Consider the following 22,579-nt stretch of genomic DNA (forward strand, 5'->3'; position numbering starts at 1 on the left):
TTGAACCCATGCATTCCATAGATATTAAGCTTTTATCTTGTAAAGTTTTGTTCCTAGTTGCTATCTCTTCAGCTCGAAGAGTTTCTGAACTATCTGCATTACAATGTGACTCTCCTTATCTTGTGTTCCATGCTGATAAGGTGGTTTTGCGTACCAAGCCTGGGTTCCTACCTAAGGTTGTTACTAACAGGAATATCAATCAAGAAATTGTTGTTCCTTCTCTGTGTCCTAATCCTTATTGTAAGAAGGAACGTCTGTTGCACAACTTGGACGTGGTTCGTGCTTTGAAATTTTATTTGCAGGCAACCAAAGATTTTCGTCAAACATCTTCTTTGTTTGTTGTCTATTCTGGAAAGCGTAGGGGTCAAAAGGCTACGGCGACTTCTCTTTCCTTTTGGCTGAAAAGCATTATCCGTTTGGCTTATGAGACTGCTGGACAGCAGCCTCCTGAAAGGATTACAGCTCATTCTACTAGAGCGGTAGCTTCCACATGGGCTTTTAAAAATGATGCTTCTGTTGAACAGATTTGTAAGGCTGCGACTTGGTCATCACTTTATACCTTTTCAAAATTTTATAAATTTGATACTTTTGCTTCTTTGGAGGCTATTTTTGGGAGACAGGTTTTGCAAGCAGTGGTGCCTTCCGTTTAGGTTCCTGTCTTGTCCCTCCCTTCATCCGTGTCCTAAAGCTTTGGTATTGGTATCCCACAAGTTAGGATGAATCCATGGACTCGGTACATCATGCAAAAGAAAACAAAATTTATGCTTACCTGATAAATTTCTTTTCTCTTGTAAGGTGTATCCAGTCCACGGGTTCATCCATTACTTGTGGGATATTCTCCTTCCCAACAGGAAGTTGCAAGAGGACACCCACAGCAGAGCTGTCTATATAGCTCCTCCCCTAACCCCCACCTCCAGTCATTCTCTTGCAACTCTTGACAAGATAGGAAGTATCAAGAAATATGTGGTGACTGTGTAGTTTTACCTTCAATCAAGAGTTTGTTATTTTTAAACGGTACCGGCGTTGTACTGTTTTACTCTCAGGCAGAAATTAGAAGAGGAATTCTTCCTGGAGGTTTGATGATCTTAGCGGTTTGTAACTAAGGTCCATTGCTATTCTCACACGTAACTGAAGAGTATGGGAAAACTTCAGTTGGGGGAACGGTCTGCAGATTACCTGCTTTGAGGTATGTTTAGTATTTTTATTTCTAGAGAGTTGAATAAGTTCTAGAAAATGCTGACAGAGCCTTGTGTATTTGAGGTAAGCCTGATGCAGTGATTTAACAACGACTGGGATCATGCTTACAAAACAGGGTAATACTCATGTTTATACTCATATTACTTAGTGACAAAACGTTTACATGATTTCATGAATAGGACGTTTTTTCTCTGAGGGAGATAAGTCTTTATTTGGGGCCTAGTTTCCACATGGCTAGTCAGATACTCCTAGGAGTATTTTCTTAAGGCCCCTCTGACATCCAGTCCGGGACCGGATCTAGTAGGGGGCAGACTTTCTCTCTTCGCCCAGGCTTGGGCAAGAGACGTCCAGGATCCCTGGGCACTAGAGATTGTTTCCCAGGGATATCTTCTGGAATTCAAAGGATCATCTCCAAAGGGGAGATTTCATCTCTCACAATTATCTGCAAACCAGATAAAGAGAGGCATTCTTACATTGCGTTCAAGACCTACTGGTTATGGGGGTGATCCACCCAGTCCCAAGAGAGGAACAGGGACAGGGTTTCTATTCAAACCTGTTTATAGTTCCCAAAAAAGAGGGAACTTTCAGACCAATTTTGGATCTCAAGATCCTAAACAAATTTCTCAGGGTCCCATCCTTCAAGATGGAGACAATCCGAACCATCCTCCCTATGATACAGGAGGGTCAATATATGACTACCGTGGACTTAAAGGATGCTTATCTCCACATTCCGATTCACAGAGAGCATCATCAATTCCTAAGGTTCGCCTTCCTAGACCGGCATTACCAGTTTGTGGCTCTACCCTTCAGGTTAGCCACAGCGCAAGAGTCTTTACGAAGGTTCTAGGGTCCCTTCTGGCGGTCCTAAGGCCGCGGGGCATAGCGGTGGCTCCTTACCTAGACGACATTCTGATTCAGGCGTCGACTTTTCAAATTGCCAAGTCCCATACGGACATTGTTCTGGCCTTTCTGAGGTCTCACAGGTGGAAAGTGAACAGAGAAAAGAGTTCTCTTTCTCCCCTCACAAGAGTTTCCTTCCTAGGAACTCTGATAGATTCCGTAGAAATGAAGATTTTTCTGACAGAGGTCAGGATATCAAAGCTTCTAACTTCCTGCCGTGTTCTTCATTCCACTTCTCGGCCGTCAGTGGCTCAGTGTATGGAATTGATCGGCCTAATGGTAGCGGCAATGGACATAGTTCCGTTTGCCCGCCTACATCTCAGACCACTGCAACTTTGCATGCTCAATCAGTGGAATGGGGACTACACAGATTTGTCTCCTCTGTTAAATCTGGATCAAAAGACCAGGGATTCTCTTCTCTGGTGGTTATCTTGGGTCCACCTGTCCAGGGGAATGAGTTTCCGCAGGCCAGAGTGGACTATAGTGATGCCAGATGCCAGCCTTCTGGGCTGGGGTGCGGTCTGGAACTCCCTGAAGGCTCAGGGTTCGTGGACTCAGGAGGAAGCCCTCCTTCCGATAAACATTCTGGAACTCAGAGCGATATTCAATGCTCTTCAGGCTTGGCCTCAGCTAGCTGCGGTCAGATTCATCAGATTTCAGTCGGACAATATCACGACTGTGGCCTATATCAACCATCAGGGGGGAACAAGGAGTCCCCTGGCAATGATGGAAGTTTCCAAGATAATTCTATGGGCAGAGGTTCACTCTTGCCATCTATCTGCTATCCATATCCCAGGAGTAGAGAACTGGGAGGTGGACTTTCTGAGTCGGCAGACTTTTCATCCGGGGGAGTGGGAGCTCCATCCGGAGGTATTTGCCCAGCTGATTCAAATATGTGGCAAACCAGAACTGGATCTGATGGCGTCTCGTCAGAACGCCAAGCTTCCTCGTTACGGGTCCAGGTCAAGGGATCCCCAGGCAACGCTGATAGATGCTCTAGCAGTGCCCTGGTCCTTCAGCTTGGCTTATGTGTTTCCACCTTTTCCTCTCCTCCCTCGTCTGATTGCCAAGATCAAGCAGGAGAGAGCTTCGGTGATTTTGATAGCACCTGCATGGCCACGCAGGACTTGGTATGCAGATCTGGTGGACATGTCATCCTTTCCACCATGGACTCTGCCGCTGAGGCAGGACCTTCTACTCCAAGTCCATTCAAACATCCAAATCTAGTTTCTCTGCATCTGACTGCTTGGAGATTGAACGCTTGATTTTATCAAAGCGTGGTTTCTCCGAGTCGGTCATTGATACCTTAATTCAGGCTCGAAAGCCTATCACCAGGAAAATCTATCATAAGATATGGTGTAAATATCTTCATTGGTGTGAATCCAGGTGTTACTCGTGGAGTAAGGTCAGGATTCCTAGGATACTATCTTTTCTCCAAGAAGGATTGGAAAAGGGATTATCGGCTAGTTCCTTAAAGGGACAGATTTCTGCTCTGTCTATTCTTTTGCAAAAGCGCCTGGCTGATGTTCCAGACGTTCAGGCGTTTTGTCAGGCTTTGGTTAGAATCAGGCCTGTGTTTAAACCTTTTGCTCCGCCATGGAGTTTAAATTTAGTTCTTAAAGTTCTTCAAGGGGTTCCGTTTGAACCCTTGCATTCCATAGATATCAAGCTTTTATCTTGGAAAGTTCTGTTTTTAGTAGCTATCTCTTCGGCTCGAAGAGTTTCGGAGTTATCTGCCTTGCAGGGTGATTCCCCTTATCTGATCTTCCATGCAGATAATGTAGTTTTGCGTACCAAACCTGGGTTTCTTCCTAAGGTAGTATCTAATAGGAATATCAATCAGGAAATTGTTGTTCCGTCACTGTGTCCTAATCCTTCAAAGAAGGAACGTCTGTTACACAATCTTGACGTGGTTCGTGCTTTAAAGTTTTATTTGCAAGCTACTAAGGATTTTCGTCAAACATCTGCATTGTTTGTTGTCTACTCTGGAAAGAGGAGAGGCCAAAAGGCTTCAGCAACTTCTCTTTCTTTTTGGCTAAGAAGCATAATCCGTTTAGCTTATGAGACTGCTGGCCAGCAGCCTCCTGAAAGAATTACAGCTCATTCTACTAGAGCGGTAGCTTCCACATGGGCTTTTAAAATGAGGCCTCTGTTGAACAGATTTGTAAGGCGGCAACTTGGTCTTCGCTTCATACTTTTTCCAAATTTTACAAATTTGATACTTTTGCTTCTTCGGAGGCTATTTTTGGGAGAAAGGTCTTACAGGCAGTGGTGCCTTCCGTTTAAGTTCCTGCCTTGTCCCTCCCTTCATCCGTGTCCTAAAACTTTGGTATTGGTATCCCAGAAGTAATGGATGAACCCATGGACTGGATACACACCTTACAAGAGAAAACAAAATTTATGCTTACCTAATAAATTTCTTTCTCTTGTGGTGTATCCAGTCCACGGCCCGCCCTGTCGTTTTAAGGCAGGTGTTTTTATTTTTTAAACTACAGTCACCACTGCACCCTATAGTTTCTCCTTTTTCTTACTTGTCTTCGGTCGAATGACTGGAGGTGGGGGTTAGGGGAGGAGCTATATAGACAGCTCTGCTGTGGGTGTCCTCTTGCAACTTCCTGTTGGGAAGGAGAATATCCCACAAGTAATGGATGAACCCGTGGACTGGATACACCACAAGAGAGAGAAATTTATCAGGTAAGCATAAATTTTGTTTCTTTTGCGATGTACCGAGTCCACGGCCCGCACTGTCTATTCAAGACAGTATTTTTTTATGTAAACTTCAGTCACCTCTGCACCTTATAGTTTCTCCTTTTCTTCCTTGGCCTTTGGTCGAATGACTGGGGGGGTGGAGTTAAGGGGGGAGCTATATAGACAGCTCTGCTGTGGTGCTCTCTTTGCTACTTCCTGTCAGGAAGGACAATATCCCACAAGTTAGGATGAATCCGTGGACTCGGTACATCGCAAAAGAAAGACATTTATCAGGTAAGCATAAATTTTGTTGCTTCTACGATACGACAAGTCCACGGCCCACCCTGTTATTTTTTAAGACGGGTATATTTTTTATTTTTAGTTAAACTTCAGTCACCTCTGCACCTTTGGCTTTTCCTTTCTCTTCCTAACTTCGGTCTAATGACTGGAGGTGGAGGGAAGGGAGCCGCTATATATACAGCTCTGCTGTGGTGCTCTTTGCCACTTCCTGTTAGCAGGAGGTTAATATCCCACAAGTAAGGATGAAATCCGTGGACTCGTCGTATTGTAGAAGAAATAAATTTCTTAGGTAAGCAAAAATTTCCTTTTTAAGTTCTAGGGTTTACCTTTCTGGATAAAGAATTCCTGTTCGTGGTCTTTCCTTACTTTTTTGTCACAGTTCCGAGTTCTTATGGAGGCTCTGGGATCGCTGTTGGCGGTGCTTCAGTTATGGTGCATTGCAATGGCGCCCTGTCTGACTGAAATTCTAGTACAGTCGTCATTCTTACAGCAAGCACGATTTACACAGACATGGTGTTATTCTTCCCATGATCTCACGAGGATAGCTTTCTTGGGAACTATGCAAATTCTCTATCATTGAGGATCTTTTTGATTGAAGTCAGGTAATCAAGTTCTATCAGTACTAGTTTAGTTCTTCAGTCCACTTCTCGGCCTTCAGTGGCCCAGTATATAGAAGTAATTGGGCTGATGGTGACATCAATGGATGTTAGCTGGACAGATAGCTCAGCACACTAAGGCACTGTGGCTGGGTTTTGTTACAACCTAAGGGTTGCAGGTTTACTCCCTGGTGAGGTCCACTCAACCTTTCATCCTTCCAAGTTTGATAAAATGAGCAGCGCCTTGTGGCCATTACGATTCTGTTTGTTCGTTCCACTTCAGTTCTATGCAGTTAAGCATACTCAGGCACTGGAACAAAGACTATGCAGACTTTTCTCCTCACATAACTGTGGATAAGGAGATGAGGGTCTATTTTCTATGGTAGTTGTCTCTGGATCGCCTATCCCAGGGAACATGATTTAGCTGAGTGTGGACTCAGGCGGTGTCTGTTCTTTTTATGGACTCCCTGGAACTGAGAACGAGCTTCAAGGCTCTTCTGGTCTGGCCTCAGTGGGCTTCGGTTCCTATTTCTTCTGTTTTCAGACGGACAATATGACGATGGTTTTACATCAATCATCAGGGGGAACGAGATGTTCCTTGCCGATTGCTGAATTTGCTAAGATTCTCCAGTGGGCGGAGTCTCTCTTTTTTTGTCCTCTGTCAGCGGTCCATCTCTCAGGGATGGACTCTTGGGAAACGGATTTTCTGAATAGACAGACTTTTCATCCGGGAGTATTCTCCAAGTCGGTTGTAGTTGGATCACTTGGAATCTTGTCAGAATGCCAGGCTTCTGGGGTACGGGTCCAAGTCTAGGAACCCCAGTCTGAGCTGATAGCTACCTTGTCAGTTCTTTGTTCTTTCAGTCTAGAATGTCTATTTTCCCCGTTTGCGCTTCTTTTCCGGGTGATTGTTCAATTCATATAGGAGGAGACATCAGTGATCCTCCTCGCTTCTGCGTGGTCTCGCAGGATTTGGTATGCAGCTCCGGTGGACATGTCATCTCTGCACCCTGAACACTTCTGTTATGGAAGGACTTTTTATTCAGGGTTCCTTCTTCCACCCAAATCAAGCGAGGGTTTTCTAATTCGGTCATAGATACTTTATTTCAGGCATGTAAGCCTGTATCTAGGAAGTTTTTCCATAAGATAGGACATAACTATCTTTATTGGTGTGAATCCGAGGGTTACTCACGGGGTAAAGTTAGGATTCCCAGAATTTTGTCTTTTCTCCGAGAAAGATTAGAGAAGAGTTTATCAGTGAGTTCCCTAAAGGGTCTGATCTCTGTTTTATCTCTTTTGTCAGGTTCTGATTGTAGTCAGGCCTGTGTTTAAACCAATTGCTCCTCCATGGAGTTTTAATTTAGATCTTAAGGTTTTTTAAGGGGTTCCATTGAGCCTATGCATTCCATAGATCTTAAGTTGCTATCTTGGAAAGTATTATTCTTGTTGCCATTTCTTCTGCTTGATGTGTGTCTGAGCTTTCGGCATTACAATGTAATTCGCCTTACCTTATTTTTTCATTCGGATAAGGTGGTGTTCTGTTCTAAACTTGGTTTTCTTCCTAAGGTTGTTTCAGACAAGAACATTAATTAGGAGATTATTGTTACTTCCTTGTGTCCTAATTTTTCTTCTCGGAAGGAACTTCTACTTTTTTTGGACGTAGTACGTGCTTTATTTACAAGCGACTGAGGACTTTCGTCAATCGTCTTCTCTGTTTGACATTTTTTCTAGAGAACGTAAGGGTCTGGAAGTTTCGACTGCTTCTTTCCTTTTGGTTGAAGAGTATCTTCCGTTCTTGCTTATGAGCTTGCTGGACAGCAGTCTCCTGAAAGAGTTATGGTTCATTCTGCCAGGACTGTTGCTTCTTTTTCACATTCAAATATTCTGCTTCAGTTGAGCAGATTTGCGAGACTGCTACTTGGTCTTCTCTTCAATCCTTTTTTCTAAATTTTATGAATTTGATATGTTTCCTTCGGCTTAGACTGTTTTTGGGTGAAGGGTTCTTCAAGCAGTGGTGCCCTCCGTTTAGGTTTCCTGTTTTGTCCCTCCCTTTTCATCCGTGTACTATAGCTTTGGTATTGTATCCCACAAGTAAGGATGAAATCCATGGACTCATCGTATCTTAAAAAAGAAAAGAAAATTTATGCTTACCTGATAAATTTATTTCTTTTTGGATACGATTAGTCCACAGCCCACCCTGTTCTATGAGACAGGTTATTATTTGTTTGTGAAACTTCAGACACCTCTGCACCTTGGCTTTTCCTTTCTCTTCCCAACTTCGGTCGAATGACTGGAGTGGGAGGGAAGGGAGGAGCTATATATACAGCTCTGCTGTGGTGCTCTTTGCCTCCTCCTGCTGACCAGGAGGCGTAATCCCACAAGTAAGGATGAAATCCGTGGACTCATTGTATCCAAAAAGAAATCAATTTATCAGGTAAGCATAAATTTTCTTTTATTGCTGATGTGATTCAGAAGGTTTTGTCTGCTATCCCGCCTTCTAATAAACGTAAAAGGTCATACTGAATTATCCTCCTCTGATGAGGATCTGATTCAGAAGATCCTTCCTCAGATATTGACACTGACAAATCTACTTATTTAAAATGGAGTAGATTTGTTCCTTGTTAAGAGGTGTTGATTATGTTGGATATTGAGGAAACTAGTCCTCTTGATACTAAAACTAGTAAACGTTTAAATTCTGTTTATAAACCTCCTGTGGTTACTCCAGAGGTTTTTCCAGTTCCTTTATGCTATTTCTGATATGATTTCTAAGGAATGGAATAGGCCTGGTGGTACTTTTATTCCTTCTTCAAGGTTTAAAAAATGGTATCGTTTGCCAGCAGTTAGATTGGAGTTTTGGGAAAAGATCCCCAAAGTTGATGGCTCTATTTCTACTCTTGCCAAATGTACTAATATTCCTATGGAAGATAATACTTCCTTTAAGGACCCTTTAGATAGGAAACTTGAATCTTATCTAAGGAACGCTTATTTATATTCTGGCTATCTTCTCAGGCCTGGCATTTCTATGGCTGATGTTGCAGCTGCATCAACTTTTTGGTTGGAAAGCTTAGCACAACAGGAAATGGATCCTGATTTGTCTAGCATTGTTCGCTTGCTTCAACATGCTAATCATTTTATCTGTGATGCCATTTTTTATATCTTTAGCTATTTTAGCTAGAGGAGCTTTGTGGCTAAAATATTGGAATGCTGACATTGTATCCAAGTCTAGATTACTATCTCTTTCTTTCCAAGGTAATAATTTATTTGGTTCTCAGTTGGAGTCGATTATTTCAACTGTCACTGGGGGGAAGGGAATTTTTTTGCCTCATGATAAAATACCTAAGGGTAAATCTAAAGCTTCTAACTGTTTTCATTCCTTTTGACAAAAATAAGGAACATAAACCCAATCCTTCCCCCAAAGAATCTGGTTCCAATTGGAAACCTTCAAGTTGGAGTAAATCCATGCTGTTTAAGAAACCAAAGCCAGCTCTCACGCATCCCAGCAAATCCAGTAAAGGCTCAGGCTTTTTTGAAGTGTGTTTCAGACCTGGAGCTTTCAGGGGTAATCATACCAGTTCTGTTTCAGGAACAGGGTCTGGGGTTTTATTCAAATCTATTCATTGTCTCAAAGAAAGAAAATTAATTCAGGCCAGTTCTGAAAATTTTGAATCGTTTTTGTAAGAGTGCCAACTTTCAAAATGGTGACTATAAGGCCTATTTTGACTTTTGTTCAGCGAGAGCATTATATGTCCACTATAGACTTACAGGATGCATATCTTCATATTCCGATTCATCCAGACCACTATCAGTTTCTGAGATTCTCTTTTCTAGACAAGCATTACCAATTTGTCGCTCTTCCATGTGGTCACCTTTTTAGGTTTCCAGATAGATTCAGTGTCCATGACTCTGTCTCTAACAGACGAGACGAATAAAATTGGTTTCAGCTTGTCGGAACCTTCAGTCTCAATCATTCCCTTCAGTAGCTATATGCATGGAAGTTTTAGGTCTCGGACGCAATCCCCTTTGGTCGTTTTCATATGACACCTCTCCAGCTTTGTATGCTGAATCAATCATGCAGGCATTATACAAAGATATCACAATTAATATCCTTAAATCCCAATGTTCGACTCACTCTGACTTGGTGGTTAGATCACCATCATATAGTTCAAGGGGCCTCCTTTGTTCGTCCAAACTGGACTGTGATTACAACAGATGCAAGTCTTTCAGGTTGGGGAGCTGTCTGGGGATCTCTGACAGCATAAGGGGTTTGGAAATCTCAAGAGGCAAGGTTACCAATCAATATTTTAGAACTCTGTGCTATTTTCGGGGCTCTTCAGGTTTGGCCTCTGTTGAAGAGAGAACCGTCCATTTGTTTTCAGACAGACAATATCACAACTGTGGCATATGTCAATCATCAGTCCCCAAGCTATGAAAGAAGTATCTTGGATACTTTCTTGGCAGAATCCAGCTCCTGTCTAATTTCTGCAGTTTATATCCCAGGTGTAGACAATTGGGAAGTGGATTATCTAAGCCGTCAGACTTTACATCCGGGGAAGTGGTCGCTCCACCCAGATGTGTTTTCTCAAATTGTTCAGATGTGGGGTCTTCCAGAAATAGATCTGATGGCTTCCCATCTAAACAAGAAACTTCCCAGGTACCTGTCTAGGTCCAGGGATCCTCATAAGGAGGCGGTGGATGCGTTAGCAGTTCCTTGGTGTTACCAACCTGCTTATATTTTCCCGCCTCTAGTTCTTCCAAGAGTGATCTCCAAGATCATCATGGAACAATAGTTTTGTGTTGCTGGTAGCTCCAGCATCGCCTCACAGGTTTTGGTATGCGGATCTTGTTTGGATGTCCAGTTGCCAACCTTGGCTACTTCCTTTAAGACCTTCTGTCTCAATGTCCGTTTTTCCATCAGGATCTCAAATCATTAAATTTGAAGGTATGGAAACTGAACGCCTAGTGCTTAGTCATAGAGGTTTCTCTGACTCAGTGATTAATACTGTTACAGGCTCGTAAATCTGTTTTCGGAAGATTTATTATCGAGTTTGGGAGACTTATATTTCATGTTGTTTTTCTCATAAATTCTCCTGGCATTCTTTTAGAATTCCTAGAATTTTACAGTTTCTTCAGGATGGTTTGGATAAAGGGTTGTCTGCAAGTTCCTTGAAGGGACAAATTTCTGCTCTTTCTGTTTTATTTCACAGAAAGATTCACTGTTTTGTACAGTCTTTGGTCCGTATCAAGCCTGTCATTAAATCAATCTCTCCTCCTTGGAGTCTTAATTTGGTTTTGAAGGCTTTACAGGCTCCTCCGTTTGAGCCTATGCATTCTTTGGATATTAAACTACTTTCTTGGAAAGTGTTGTTTCTTTTGGCAATCTCTTCTGCTAGAAGCATTTCCGAATTATCTGCTCTTTCTTGTGAATCTCCTTTTCTGATTTTCCATCAGGATAGGTCAGTTTTGCAGACCTAAGGTTGTGAATTCTAACAACATTAATAGAGAAATTGTTGTTCCTTCTTTGTGTCCTAATCCTAAGAATTCTTTGGAGAGATCCTTACATTCTTTGGATGTTGTAAGAGCTTTGAAATATTATGTTGAAACTACTAAAGATTTCAGGAAGACTTCTAGTATATTTGTTGTCTTTTCTGGTTCTAGGAAAGGTCAGAAGGCTTCTGCCGTTTCTTTCATGTAATTAGCAAGAGTCCATGAGCTAGTGACGTATGGGATATACATTCCTACCAGGAGGGGCAAAGTTTCCCAAACCTCAAAATGCCTACAAATACACCCCTCACCACACCCACAAATCAGTTTTACAAACTTTGCCTCCTATGGAGGTGGTGAAGTAAGTTTGTGCTAGATTCTACGTTGATATGCGCTCCGCAGCAGGTTGAAGCCCGGTTTTCCTCTAAGCGTGCAGTGAATGTCAGAGGGATGTGAGGAGAGTATTGCCTATTTTTGAATGCAGTGATCTCCTTCTACGGGGTCTATTTCATAGGTTCTCTGTTATCGGTCATAGAGATTCATCTCTTACCTCCCTTTTCAGATCGACGATATACTCTTATATATATATACCATTACCTCTGCTGATTTTCGTTTCAGTACTGGTTTGGCTTTCTACAAACATGTAGATGAGTGTCCTGGGGTAAGTAAGTCTTATTTTCTGTGACACTCTAAGCTATGGTTGGGCACTTTGTTAATAAAGTTCTAAATATATGTATTCAAACATTTATTTGCCTTGACTCAGGATGTTCAACATTCCTTATTTTCAGACAGTCAGTTTCATATTTGGGATAATGCACTTGAATCAATTATTTTTCTTACCTTAAAAATTTGACTTTTTTTCCCTGTGGGCTGTTAGGCTCGCGGGGGCTGAAAATGCTTCATTTTATTGCGTCATTCTTGGCGCAGACTTTTTTGGCGCAAAAAATCTTTTCTGTTTCCGGCGTCATACGTGTCGCCGGAAGTTGCGTCATTTTTTACGTTCTTTTGCGCCAAAAATGTCGGCGTTCTGGACGTGGCGTCATTTTTGGCGCCAAAAGCATTTAGGCGCCAAATAATGTGGGCGTCTTATTTGGCGCTAAAAAAATATGGGCGTCGCTTTTGTCTCCACATTATTTAAGTCTCATTTTTTCTTTGCTTCTGGTTGCTAGAAGCTTGTTCCTTGGCATTTTTTCCCATTCCTGAAACTGTCATTTAAGGAATTTGATCAATTTTGCTTTATATGTTGTTTTTTCTCTTACATATTGCAAGATGTCTCACGTTGCATCTGAGTCAGAAGATACTTCAGGAAAATCGCTCTCTAGTGCTGGAACTACCAAAGCTAAGTGTATCTGCTGTAAACTTTTGGTAGCTATTCCTCCAGCTGTTGTTTGTATTAATTGTCATGACAAACTTGTTAATGCAGATAATATTTCCTTTAGTAATGTACCATTACCTGTTGCAGTTCCATCAACATCGAATGTTCCTGATAACATAAGAGATTTTGTTTCTGAATCCATCAAGAAGGCTATGTCTGTTATTCCTCCTTCTAGTAAACATAAAAAATCTTTTAAAACTTCTCTTTATACAGATGAATTTTTAAATGAACATCATCATTCTGATTCTAATGACTCTTCTGGTTCAGAGGATTCTGTCTCAGAGGTTGATGCTGATAAATCTTCATATTTATTTAAAATGGAATTTATTCGTTCTTTACTTAAAGAAGTACTAATTGCTTTAGAAATTGAGGATTCTGGTCCTCTTGATACTAAATCTAAACGTTTACATAAGGTCTTTAAATCTCCTGTGGTTATTCCAGAAGTTGTTCCTGGTGCTATTTCTGAAGTAATTTCCAGAGAATGGAATAATTTGGGTAATTCATTTACTCCTTCTAAACGTTTTAAGCAATTATATCCTGTGCCGTCTGACAGATTAGAATTTTGGGACAAAATCCCTAAAGTTGATGGGGCTATTTCTACCCTTGCTAAACGTACTACTATTCCTACGTCAGATTGTACTTCCTTTAACCCCTTAAGGACCAGCGACGTACCCTGTATGTCGCTGGCCTTTTTTTGGGACTTGATTGTTTTATAGTGCGGTCTTGCCACCAGCATTGAGACTGCTCTATTTCACAAAGCCTGAAAGGGAGTGCATTAATAGTGTGTTCTTGTTAGACTTGTGCTATTATGTCCTGAAAAAACCCTTAACGACCAGTGACATACAGGGTACATTGTGGTCATTAAGGGGTTAAGGATCCTTTAGATAGGAAAATTGAATCCTTTCTAAGAAAAGCTTATCTGTGTTCAGGTAATCTTCTTAGACCTGCTATATCATTGGCTGATGTTGCTGCAGCTTCAACTTTTTGGTTGGAAACTTTAGCGCAACAAGTAACAGATCATGATTCTCATAATATTATTATTCTTCTTCAACATGCTAATAATTTTATCTGTGATGCCATTTTTGATATTATCAGAGTTGATGTCAGGTTTATGTCTCTAGCTATTTTAGCTAGAAGAGCTTTATGGCTTAAAACTTGTAATGCTGATATGTCTTCTAAATCGACTCTACTTTCCATTTCTTTCCAGGGTAACAAATTATTTGGTTCTCAGTTGGATTCTATTATCTCAACTGTTACTGGTGGGAAAGGAACTTTTTTACCACAGGATAAAAAATCTAAGGGTAAAAACAGGGCTAATAATCGTTTTCGTTCCTTTCGTTTCAACAAAGAACAAAAGCCTGATCCTTCATCCTCAGGAGCAGTTTCAGTTTGGAAACCATCTCCAGTCTGGAATAAATCCAAGCCTTCTAGAAAAGCAAAGCCAGCTTCTAAGTCCACATGAAGGTGCGGCCCTCATTCCAGCTCAGCTGGTAGGGGGCAGGTTACGTTTTTTCAAAGAAATTTGGATCAAATCTGTTCACAATCTTTGGATTCAGAACATTGTTTCAGAAGGGTACAGAATTGGTTTAAAGATAAGACCTCCTGCAAAGAGATTTTTTCTTTCCCGTGTCCCAGTAAATCCAGTGAAAGCTCAAGCATTTCTGAAATGTGTTTCAGATCTAGAGTTGGCTGGAGTAATTATGCCAGTTCCAGTTCTGGAACAGGGGCTGGGGTTTTATTCAAATCTCTTCATTGTACCAAAGAAGGAGAATTCCTTCAGACCAGTTCTGGATCTAAAAATATTGAATCGTTATGTAAGGATACCAACGTTCAAAATGGTAACTGTAAGGACTATCTTGCCTTTTGTTCAACAAGGGCATTATATGTCCACAATAGATTTACAGGATGCATATCTGCATATTCCGATTCATCCAGATCATTATCAGTTCCTGAGATTCTCTTTTCTGGACAAGCATTACCAGTTTGTGGCTCTGCCGTTTGGCCTAGCTACAGCTCCAAGAATTTTTACAAAGGTTCTCGGTGCCCTTCTGTCTGTAATCAGAGAACAGGGTATTGTGGTATTTCCTTATTTGGACGATATCTTGGTACTTGCTCAGTCTTTACATTTAGCAGAATCTCATACGAATCGACTTGTGTTGTTTCTTCAAGATCATGGTTGGAGGATCAATTCACTAAAAAGTTCATTGACTCCTCAGACAAGGGTAACCTTTCTGGGTTTCCAGATAGATTCAGTGTCCATGACTCTGTCTTTGACAGACAAGAGACGTCTAAAATTGATTTCAGCTTGTCGAAACCTTCAGTCACAATCATTCCCTTCGGTAGCCTTATGCATGGAAATTCTAGGTCTTATGACTGCTGCATCGGACGCGATCCCCTTTGCTCGTTTTCACATGCGACCTCTTCAGCTCTGTATGCTGAATCAATGGTGCAGGGATTACACAAAGATATCTCAAATAATATCTTTAAAACCGATTGTACGACACTCTCTAACGTGGTGGACAGATCACCATCGTTTAATTCAGGGGGCTTCTTTTGTTCTTCCGACCTGGACTGTAATTTTAACAGATGCAAGTCTTACAGGTTGGGGAGCTGTGTGGGGATCTCTGACGGCACAAGTAGTTTGGGAATCTCAGGAGGTGAGATTACCAATCAATATTTTGGAACTCCGTGCAATTTTCAGAGCTCTTCAGTCTTGGCCTCTTCTGAAGAGAGAATCGTTCATTTGTTTTCAGACAGACAATGTCACAACTGTGGCATACATCAATCATCAAGGGAGGGACTCACAGTCCTCTGGCTATGAAAGAAGTATCTCGGATTCTGGTTTGGGCGGAATCCAGCTCCTGTCTAATCTCTGCGGTTCATATCCCAGGTATAGACAATTGGGAAGCGGATTATCTCAGTCGCCAAACGTTGCATCCGGGCGAATGGTCTCTTCACCCAAAGGTATTTCTTCAGATTGTTCAAATGTGGGAGCTTCCAGAAATAGATCTGATGGCGTCTCATCTAAACAAGAAACTTCCCAGGTATCTGTCCAGATCCCGGGATCCTCAGGCGGAAGCAGTGGATGCATTATCACTTCCTTGGAAGTATCATCCTGCCTATATCTTTCCGCCTCTAGTTCTTCTTCCAAGAGTAATCTCCAAGATTCTGAAGGAATGCTCGTTTGTTCTGCTGGTAGCTCCGGCATGGCCTCACAGGTTTTGGTATGCGGATCTTGTCCGGATGGCCTCTTGCCATCCGTGGACTCTTCCGCTAAGACCAGACCTTCTGTCGCAAGGTCCTTTTTTCCATCAGGATCTCAAATCCTTAAATTTAAAGGTATGGAGATTGAACGCTTGATTCTTGGTCAAAGAGGTTTCTCTGACTCTGTGATTAATACTATGTTACAGGCTCGTAAATCTGTATCTAGAGAGATATATTATAGAGTCTGGAAGACTTATATTTCTTGGTGTCTTTTTCGTCATTTTTCTTGGCATTCTTTTAGAATTCCTAGAATTTTACAGTTTCTTCAGGATGGTTTAGATAAAGGTTTATCCGCAAGTTCTTTGAAAGGACAAATCTCTGCTCTTTCTGTTCTTTTTCACAGAAAGATTGCTAATCTTCCTGATATTCATTGTTTTGTACAAGCTTTGGTTCGTATAAAACCTGTCATTAAGTCAATTTCTCCTCCTTGGAGTTTGAATTTGGTTCTGGGGGCTCTTCAAGCTCCTTCTTTTGAACCCATGCATTCATTGGACATTAAATTACTTTCTTGGAAAGTTTTGTTCCTTTTGGCGATCTCTTCTGCCAGAAGAGTCTGTGAATTATCTGCTCTTTCTTGTGAGTCTCCTTTTCTGATTTTTCATCAGGATAAGGCGGTGTTGCGAACTTCTTTTGAATTTTTACCTAAGGTTGTGAATTCCAACAACATTAGTAGAGAAATTGTGGTTCCCTCATTATGTCCTAATCCTAAGAATTCTAAGGAGAAATCGTTGCATTCTTTGGATGTTGTTAGAGCTTTGAAATATTATGTTGAAGCTACTAAGTCTTTCCGAAAGACTTCTAGTCTATTTGTTATCTTTTCCGGTTCTAGAAAAGGCCAGAAAGCTTCTGCCGTTTCTTTGGCATCTTGGTTGAAATCTTTAATTCATCATGCCTATGTCGAGTCGGGTAAAACTCCGCCTCAAAGGATTACAGCTCATTCTACTAGGTCAGTTTCTACTTCCTGGGCGTTTAGGAATGAAGCTTCGGTTGATCAGATTTGCAAAGCAGCAACTTGGTCCTCTTTGCATACTTTTACTAAATTCTACCATTTTGATGTATTTTCTTCTTCTGAAGCATTTTTTGGTAGAAAAGTATTCAGGCAGCGGTTTCAGTTTGAATCTTCTGTTTATGTTTTTCATTAAACTTTATTTTGGGTGTGGATTATTTTCAGCAGGATTTGGCTGTCTTTATTTTATCCCTCCCTCTCTAGTGACTCTTGCGTGGAAAGATCCACATTTTGGGTAGTCATTATCCCATACGTCACTAGCTCATGGACTCTTGCTAATTACATGAAAGAAAACATAATTTATGTAAGAACTTACCTGATAAATTCATTTCTTTCATATTAGCAAGAGTCCATGAGGCCCGCCCTTTTTTGTGGTGGTTATGATTTTTTTATATAAATCACAATTATTCCAATTCCTTATTTTTTATGCTTTCGCACTTTTTTCTTATCACCCCACTTCTTGGCTATTCGTTAAACTGATTTGTGGGTGTGGTGAGGGGAGTATTTGTAGGCATTTTGAGGTTTGGGAAACTTTGCCCCTCCTGGTAGGAATGTATATCCCATACGTCACTAGCTCATGGACTCTTGCTAATATGAAAGAAATGAATTTATCAGGTAAGTTCTTACATAAATTATGTTTTTTTAATCAGAGAACTTAGATCTCTGCTGAGATAATCTAGTTTTCTTTCTGACATAGGTAAGAAGCTGGAGGTTAAAATTGTTCATTTAGAGCAATGTCTTGTGTTATTAGACTTGCTGTACTAGCCGCCGGGCATTGTTGCTAAAATCTTTGGTCAGCTGAGAAGCCTACCTGTGGTTTAGTGGTACAGCCTAGGCTTTATAGTTATGCAGTTGCAGATTCAATTCTTTCTTTTTCTCTAAATACATGCTTCTAGTGTCTCCTTTTAAGGATGAGACTTTGTTTGGGTCATGCCTTTTCGAGTTCAAGTTTTCCTCACAGGGGCAGATTTCTCTTTCTAGAGTATCTGCAATCCAAGTAGGATCAGAGGCATTCCTTGAACTGGATTCAGGGTCTTCATCTCTGGGAGTAACAGTTCCAGTACCAGTTTGGGAACGGGATATAGGTATTTACCTCATATATTTAAGATTCTGTCCTTCAAAGTAGTGTCCTTTCTCCTTTGGTTCTAGTGGGCCTGTTCATAACGACCTTAGACCTAAGAGATTTATTGTTTCCTTAATCAGAATCTTCTCTAGTTTTCTTAGTTTGCACCATCCCAGTCGGACCTTTAGATCTTGGGATATTGCAAGTGTGTTTTTCTGGACAATATATAGTTCAGGTATCATTCTGACTTAGAGCTAACTCTCTTTTCAGAGATATTGTCCAATCTTCTTTTCCGGGGATGGGAAATGAATCTGGAGAAGAGTTCCCTTGTTCTATCCACAAGGGTAATTTATTTGAGACTACCGCCACAATACCCTGAATGCACCCAATTTCGTTTGATTTTGGAAGTTATGCAGGGTCAGGTCTGGTCAGTACCTGGATGGGAGACCGCCTGGGAACACTAGGTGCAGTATGCTTGGACCTTATTTGATTCTTTATCTAGGAGATGTCTTTCACAGGTCAGAAAATCAAGGATTTATTCCTTTTCCCCACTCTGCAGTCTTCTGTCCGGCCAACAGTACGCTCTAGTGGCCGGTGGATAACTTAGCCATCTTGCAACCAGGAGGTTGGGAGTTTGGATTTAGCTGCAGTTGATATTTCTTCACTTTTCTGTGACTCTGTGTATGGAGGGAATTGGTCTGATGGAATTCCATGGACATCATTCCTTTTGCTATTTTCCATGACATGGAGAACTTTTAGATCTGTCTTAAAGGATAGATTTAGATCAGATGACAAGAGACTTTCTTCCATAGTATTTTTTTAGGAGTATCTATCTCCGGGCGCGTGCTTCTGAAGATATTCCTGGGTGATGTGACCACGGATGCCAACCTGCTGGGCTGGTAAGCTGCCTGGGTCTTGTTTAAGGATTATGGACTCGGAAGTGTCTGCTCTCCTCTTTAAACATCTTGGAGTTGAGAGCAATTTGCAATGCTCTAATGACTTGACCTCAGTCGTCCCTAGCTTGGTTCCAGTCGGACAATATCACCTCAAGGGTTTATATCAACCATTAGGGAGGAACTAGGGGTTCCTTAGCCATGTAGGAGGTGACTTGGATGGTTCAGTGGGCGGAAGCTCACATTTGCTGTCGGTCATCCACTTTCCAGGGGAGGACAATTGGGAGTCGGACTTCTAAACAGACTGAGAATTCATCCCGGGGAGTGAGCATTTCCATCCAGAAGTGTTCTCTAGGTAGACCCTCATATGGGGGGTTTCAGGAGTTGGCTTCTGTGGGCGTTTCGACAGAACTCCAAGTTTCGAAGGTACGGTTTATGGTTGTGATCCGTAGACCGTCCTGATAGATGTTCTGACGTTTTTCTTGGTTTTCAGTCTTGCATACCTTTTTCTTCTGTTTGTTCTCCTTCCACAAGTCATTACTCATATTTTCAGGTGAGAGCAGTGGTGATTTTATTAGCCCCTCCGTGGCTTCGCAGGATCTGGTATGCAGACCTAGTGTAAATGTCGTTCTCCACCTTGGAGACTACCTCTGTGGAAGGACTTCTGATTCTTGGTCTTTTCCTTTATCTAAATCTCTGAAGCTGACTGCTTGAAGATTGGACGTTTAATTTTGTATAAGCGGGGGTTTTCTGAATTTTTTTATCATGTCTCCAGGGTGGAATGGAGAAGGTTTTGTCAGTCTTTTTTGCTACATCAGCATCTGGTGGACGTGCCAGATGTGCAATCTTTTTGTCAGGCACTGGTCTACATCAGGCCTGTGTTTAAGTCGGTTGCTCCCCCTTAGAGTTTTACCCTTGTTCTTAAAGTTTTGCAGTAGGCTCTGTTTGAGCCTTTACTTTCCATAGATATTAAGTTGTTATCTTGGAAGGTTTTGTTTCTCATTGCTATCTTTTCTGCTTGGAGAGTCTCGGAGCTCTCAGTTTTGCAGTGTGATTCGCCTTATCTTATCTTTCAAGCAGTTAAAGGGACACTGAACCCAAATTTTTTCTTTTGTGATTCAGATAGAGCATGAAATTTTAAGCAATTTTCTAATTTACTCCTCTTATCAAATTTTCTTTATTCTCTTGGTATCTTTATTTGAAATGCAAGAATGTAAGTTTAGATGCCGGCCCATTTTTGGTGAACAACCTGGGTTGTCCTTGCTGATTGGTGAATATATTCATCCACCAATAAAAAAGTGCTGTCCAGAGTCCTGAACCAAGAAAAAAAAAGCTTAGATGCCTTTTTCAAATAAAGATAGCAAGAGAACGAAGAAAAAATGATAATAGGAGAAAATTAGAAAGTTGCTTTAAATTGCATGCTCTCTCTGAATCACGAAAGAAAAAATTTGGGTTCAGTGTCCCTTTAAGGCGGTTATTCGTACTAGTTAGGTTTTCTTCCTAAGTGATTTCAGATAGATATATTAAAATGTTATCAAATTTGCTAAGTTCCTGTGGTGGTATTTGCTGAAGTGATACCTAGGTAGGTGTCTGAACCAACTACATGGCAGGAAATAGTGCTGCCATCTAGTGCTCTTGAAAATGGATAACTTTCTTGCAAAACTGCTGCCATATAGGGCATGTCCACACTGCTGAGCTTACATCCCTGCTTTTCAACAAAGGATACTATGAATACAAATAAAATTGGATAATAGAGCATACCATTTTAAACAACTTTCTATTTTACTTCTATCTGAAATATGAAAAAATAATATTTGTTTCATGTCCCTTTAAAAATTAAATTTAATGATGTAAATTGATATGTTAGCCAGGTTTCAATTTATATCTTATATGTTTTATTATTGCTTTGTTCTTTTTGTATCCTTTGCTGAAAAGCATACTTAGGTAGGCTCAGGAACCTCAATGCACTACTGGGAACAAGTTGCCGATTGGTGGCTGCACACACGTTTCTTGTCAATGGCTCACCCAATGTGCTCAGTTATCTTGAAATAAGGCATTGTTGCTCCTTCAACAAAGGATAACAAGAGAATAAAACAAAGGTCATAATAGAAATAAATTAGAAAGTTGTTTAAAATTTGAATAAAATTTTAGGTTTTATTTTCCTTTAAACTTATACTGAAGCTAATAGGTGGGCAACTCATTCTCTAAGGACAGATTGCTAACTAGATAATGACAATTCCCCCTGATCTGTTGTTGGGTGTGTACCCCAGCATATAAACAATATGCAATTTCATCCCAGACAGGAATGTCCTTTTTGCCAAAAAACAAAACAACTAAGACACTTCTGTGTAGATTCAGTAAAAATCTGTTTAATTTAGATGGGTATTCTTATGTGTGGAATCTTTGTATAAACTAAACTCTACAAAATAACATATTTCACAGTAGTGTTTGTTCCATTTCTAAATGTAACTGTACTTGAGTCTGTGACTGTATATTGAAACACATTGTTAATATTAACATGAAATTTGTATACATTCTGATATAACACAGTGTATAATAAATATAAAATTCGATTGTAAAATTAACACTATACATATCATAAGACAATAATATATTCAGAATATTGATGCATATTTTTATAATGGAGTAAATTTCAGTCTGTGCATGGAATAACACAGTTTATTATAAATACTATACAGCTTTCCAGCTCTGAACTACCTGAAGAACTGCAGCGGCTCAGTGTCTTGCAGCAAATGAAACGAGAAAAAGCATTAAAGGAGTATGAGATCAACAGCAAAGGGTTTCTAATTAGGGGCAAAACGAATACAGACAGTCAGAAAACTGAGACCTTCAGGGTACAGATGTTCTTGCCAAGTGACAAAGAACCAGCTGTGAATATAAATGGTAGAAATGAACCACAGATTCCTCAAGTTGAGAAAAAGGAGTGTGAATTGTTTGTTTCTGAGGAGGAGGAAGTTAAACAACTTATTGATTCCACACTTAATATATCCGAGAAACCTCTGCATCAGAACCTAATAGCTGCGTCCTAATGGGCCAAAGCTCAGAATGTCCCCTGGTAAAGCTTCAGGATAAAAGCACCTTTCACAGATTTTTGTGAGTGTTTCCTAAAATATTTTGTTTGAACGTTATATACACACATTTTATTTCTGTACAAATGTGAACCTAATATATACAGTATATATTTTTTTTTATTATTATTATTATTTTTTGAAATGTGTGTTTCAGTGCAGTTTTCAAAATAAATTGTTTGTTTATACTTTTAGTGTGAATTATTTATTTCTAAGTATATATATCAAATATATTTGGAATTTATAGACCAAGTATCCATAGTTAGTCTCTAATATAATGACTCACAGGATGGGATTGTTATACAAATAGAACTGACCCATAACCCTAAGATGTAACTGGAATGTGTCTTATTCTAACATGTTAGGAGTAGTTACTTGCAGAAAGTAGAATGTCAGTTCATGTCAAGAGAAGAGGGAAGTGTCAACCAGCCGGCTAGTGCAGCTGTGGTGGGAGTCCGGATGGCCAACTGCTCTCGATTCCAGCAGCAAGCAGGACAGGTAGGCACTTCAGCAGAGCTTGCTGAGGTGTAGAGGTTGCCTGATTTTTCTGTAGAGCCGCTTTTATTGCTTGGGGGTTTTTCTTTTTGGGTAAAAGATGGACCAAGAGGCCCTGCAAAATGTTACTTGTGGTTTGTGTTTTGATGCTAATGTGGAACCACCAATCCCTTTTTTGCTCCTCATGTACTGAGAGAACATTACATTACAGGGAGAGACTTTTTGATACTGA

The 22,579-nt window shown here is 40.6% G+C and overlaps 1 protein-coding gene and 1 pseudogene across 1 annotated transcript in view; both read left to right on the forward strand.

Annotated features, from left to right (window-relative positions):
• The window catches only part of EXD1 (exonuclease 3'-5' domain containing 1), a 594,484-nt gene extending 572,661 nt beyond the window's left edge, over positions 1-21,823 (forward strand). Inside the window, exon 14 of the mRNA XM_053711728.1 lies at positions 21,463-21,823. Coding sequence (XP_053567703.1) covers positions 21,463-21,813 — 351 coding nt within the window. The 3' untranslated portion in view covers positions 21,814-21,823. The remainder of the gene's footprint in view (positions 1-21,462) is intronic.
• On the forward strand, positions 18,228-18,346 carry LOC128646246 (uncharacterized; annotated as a pseudogene).
• Positions 21,824-22,579: the final 756 nt, after the last annotated feature.

This window comes from Bombina bombina, chromosome 1 (genome assembly GCF_027579735.1).
Source record: "Bombina bombina isolate aBomBom1 chromosome 1, aBomBom1.pri, whole genome shotgun sequence".
Taxonomy (NCBI): Eukaryota; Metazoa; Chordata; class Amphibia; order Anura; family Bombinatoridae; genus Bombina; species Bombina bombina.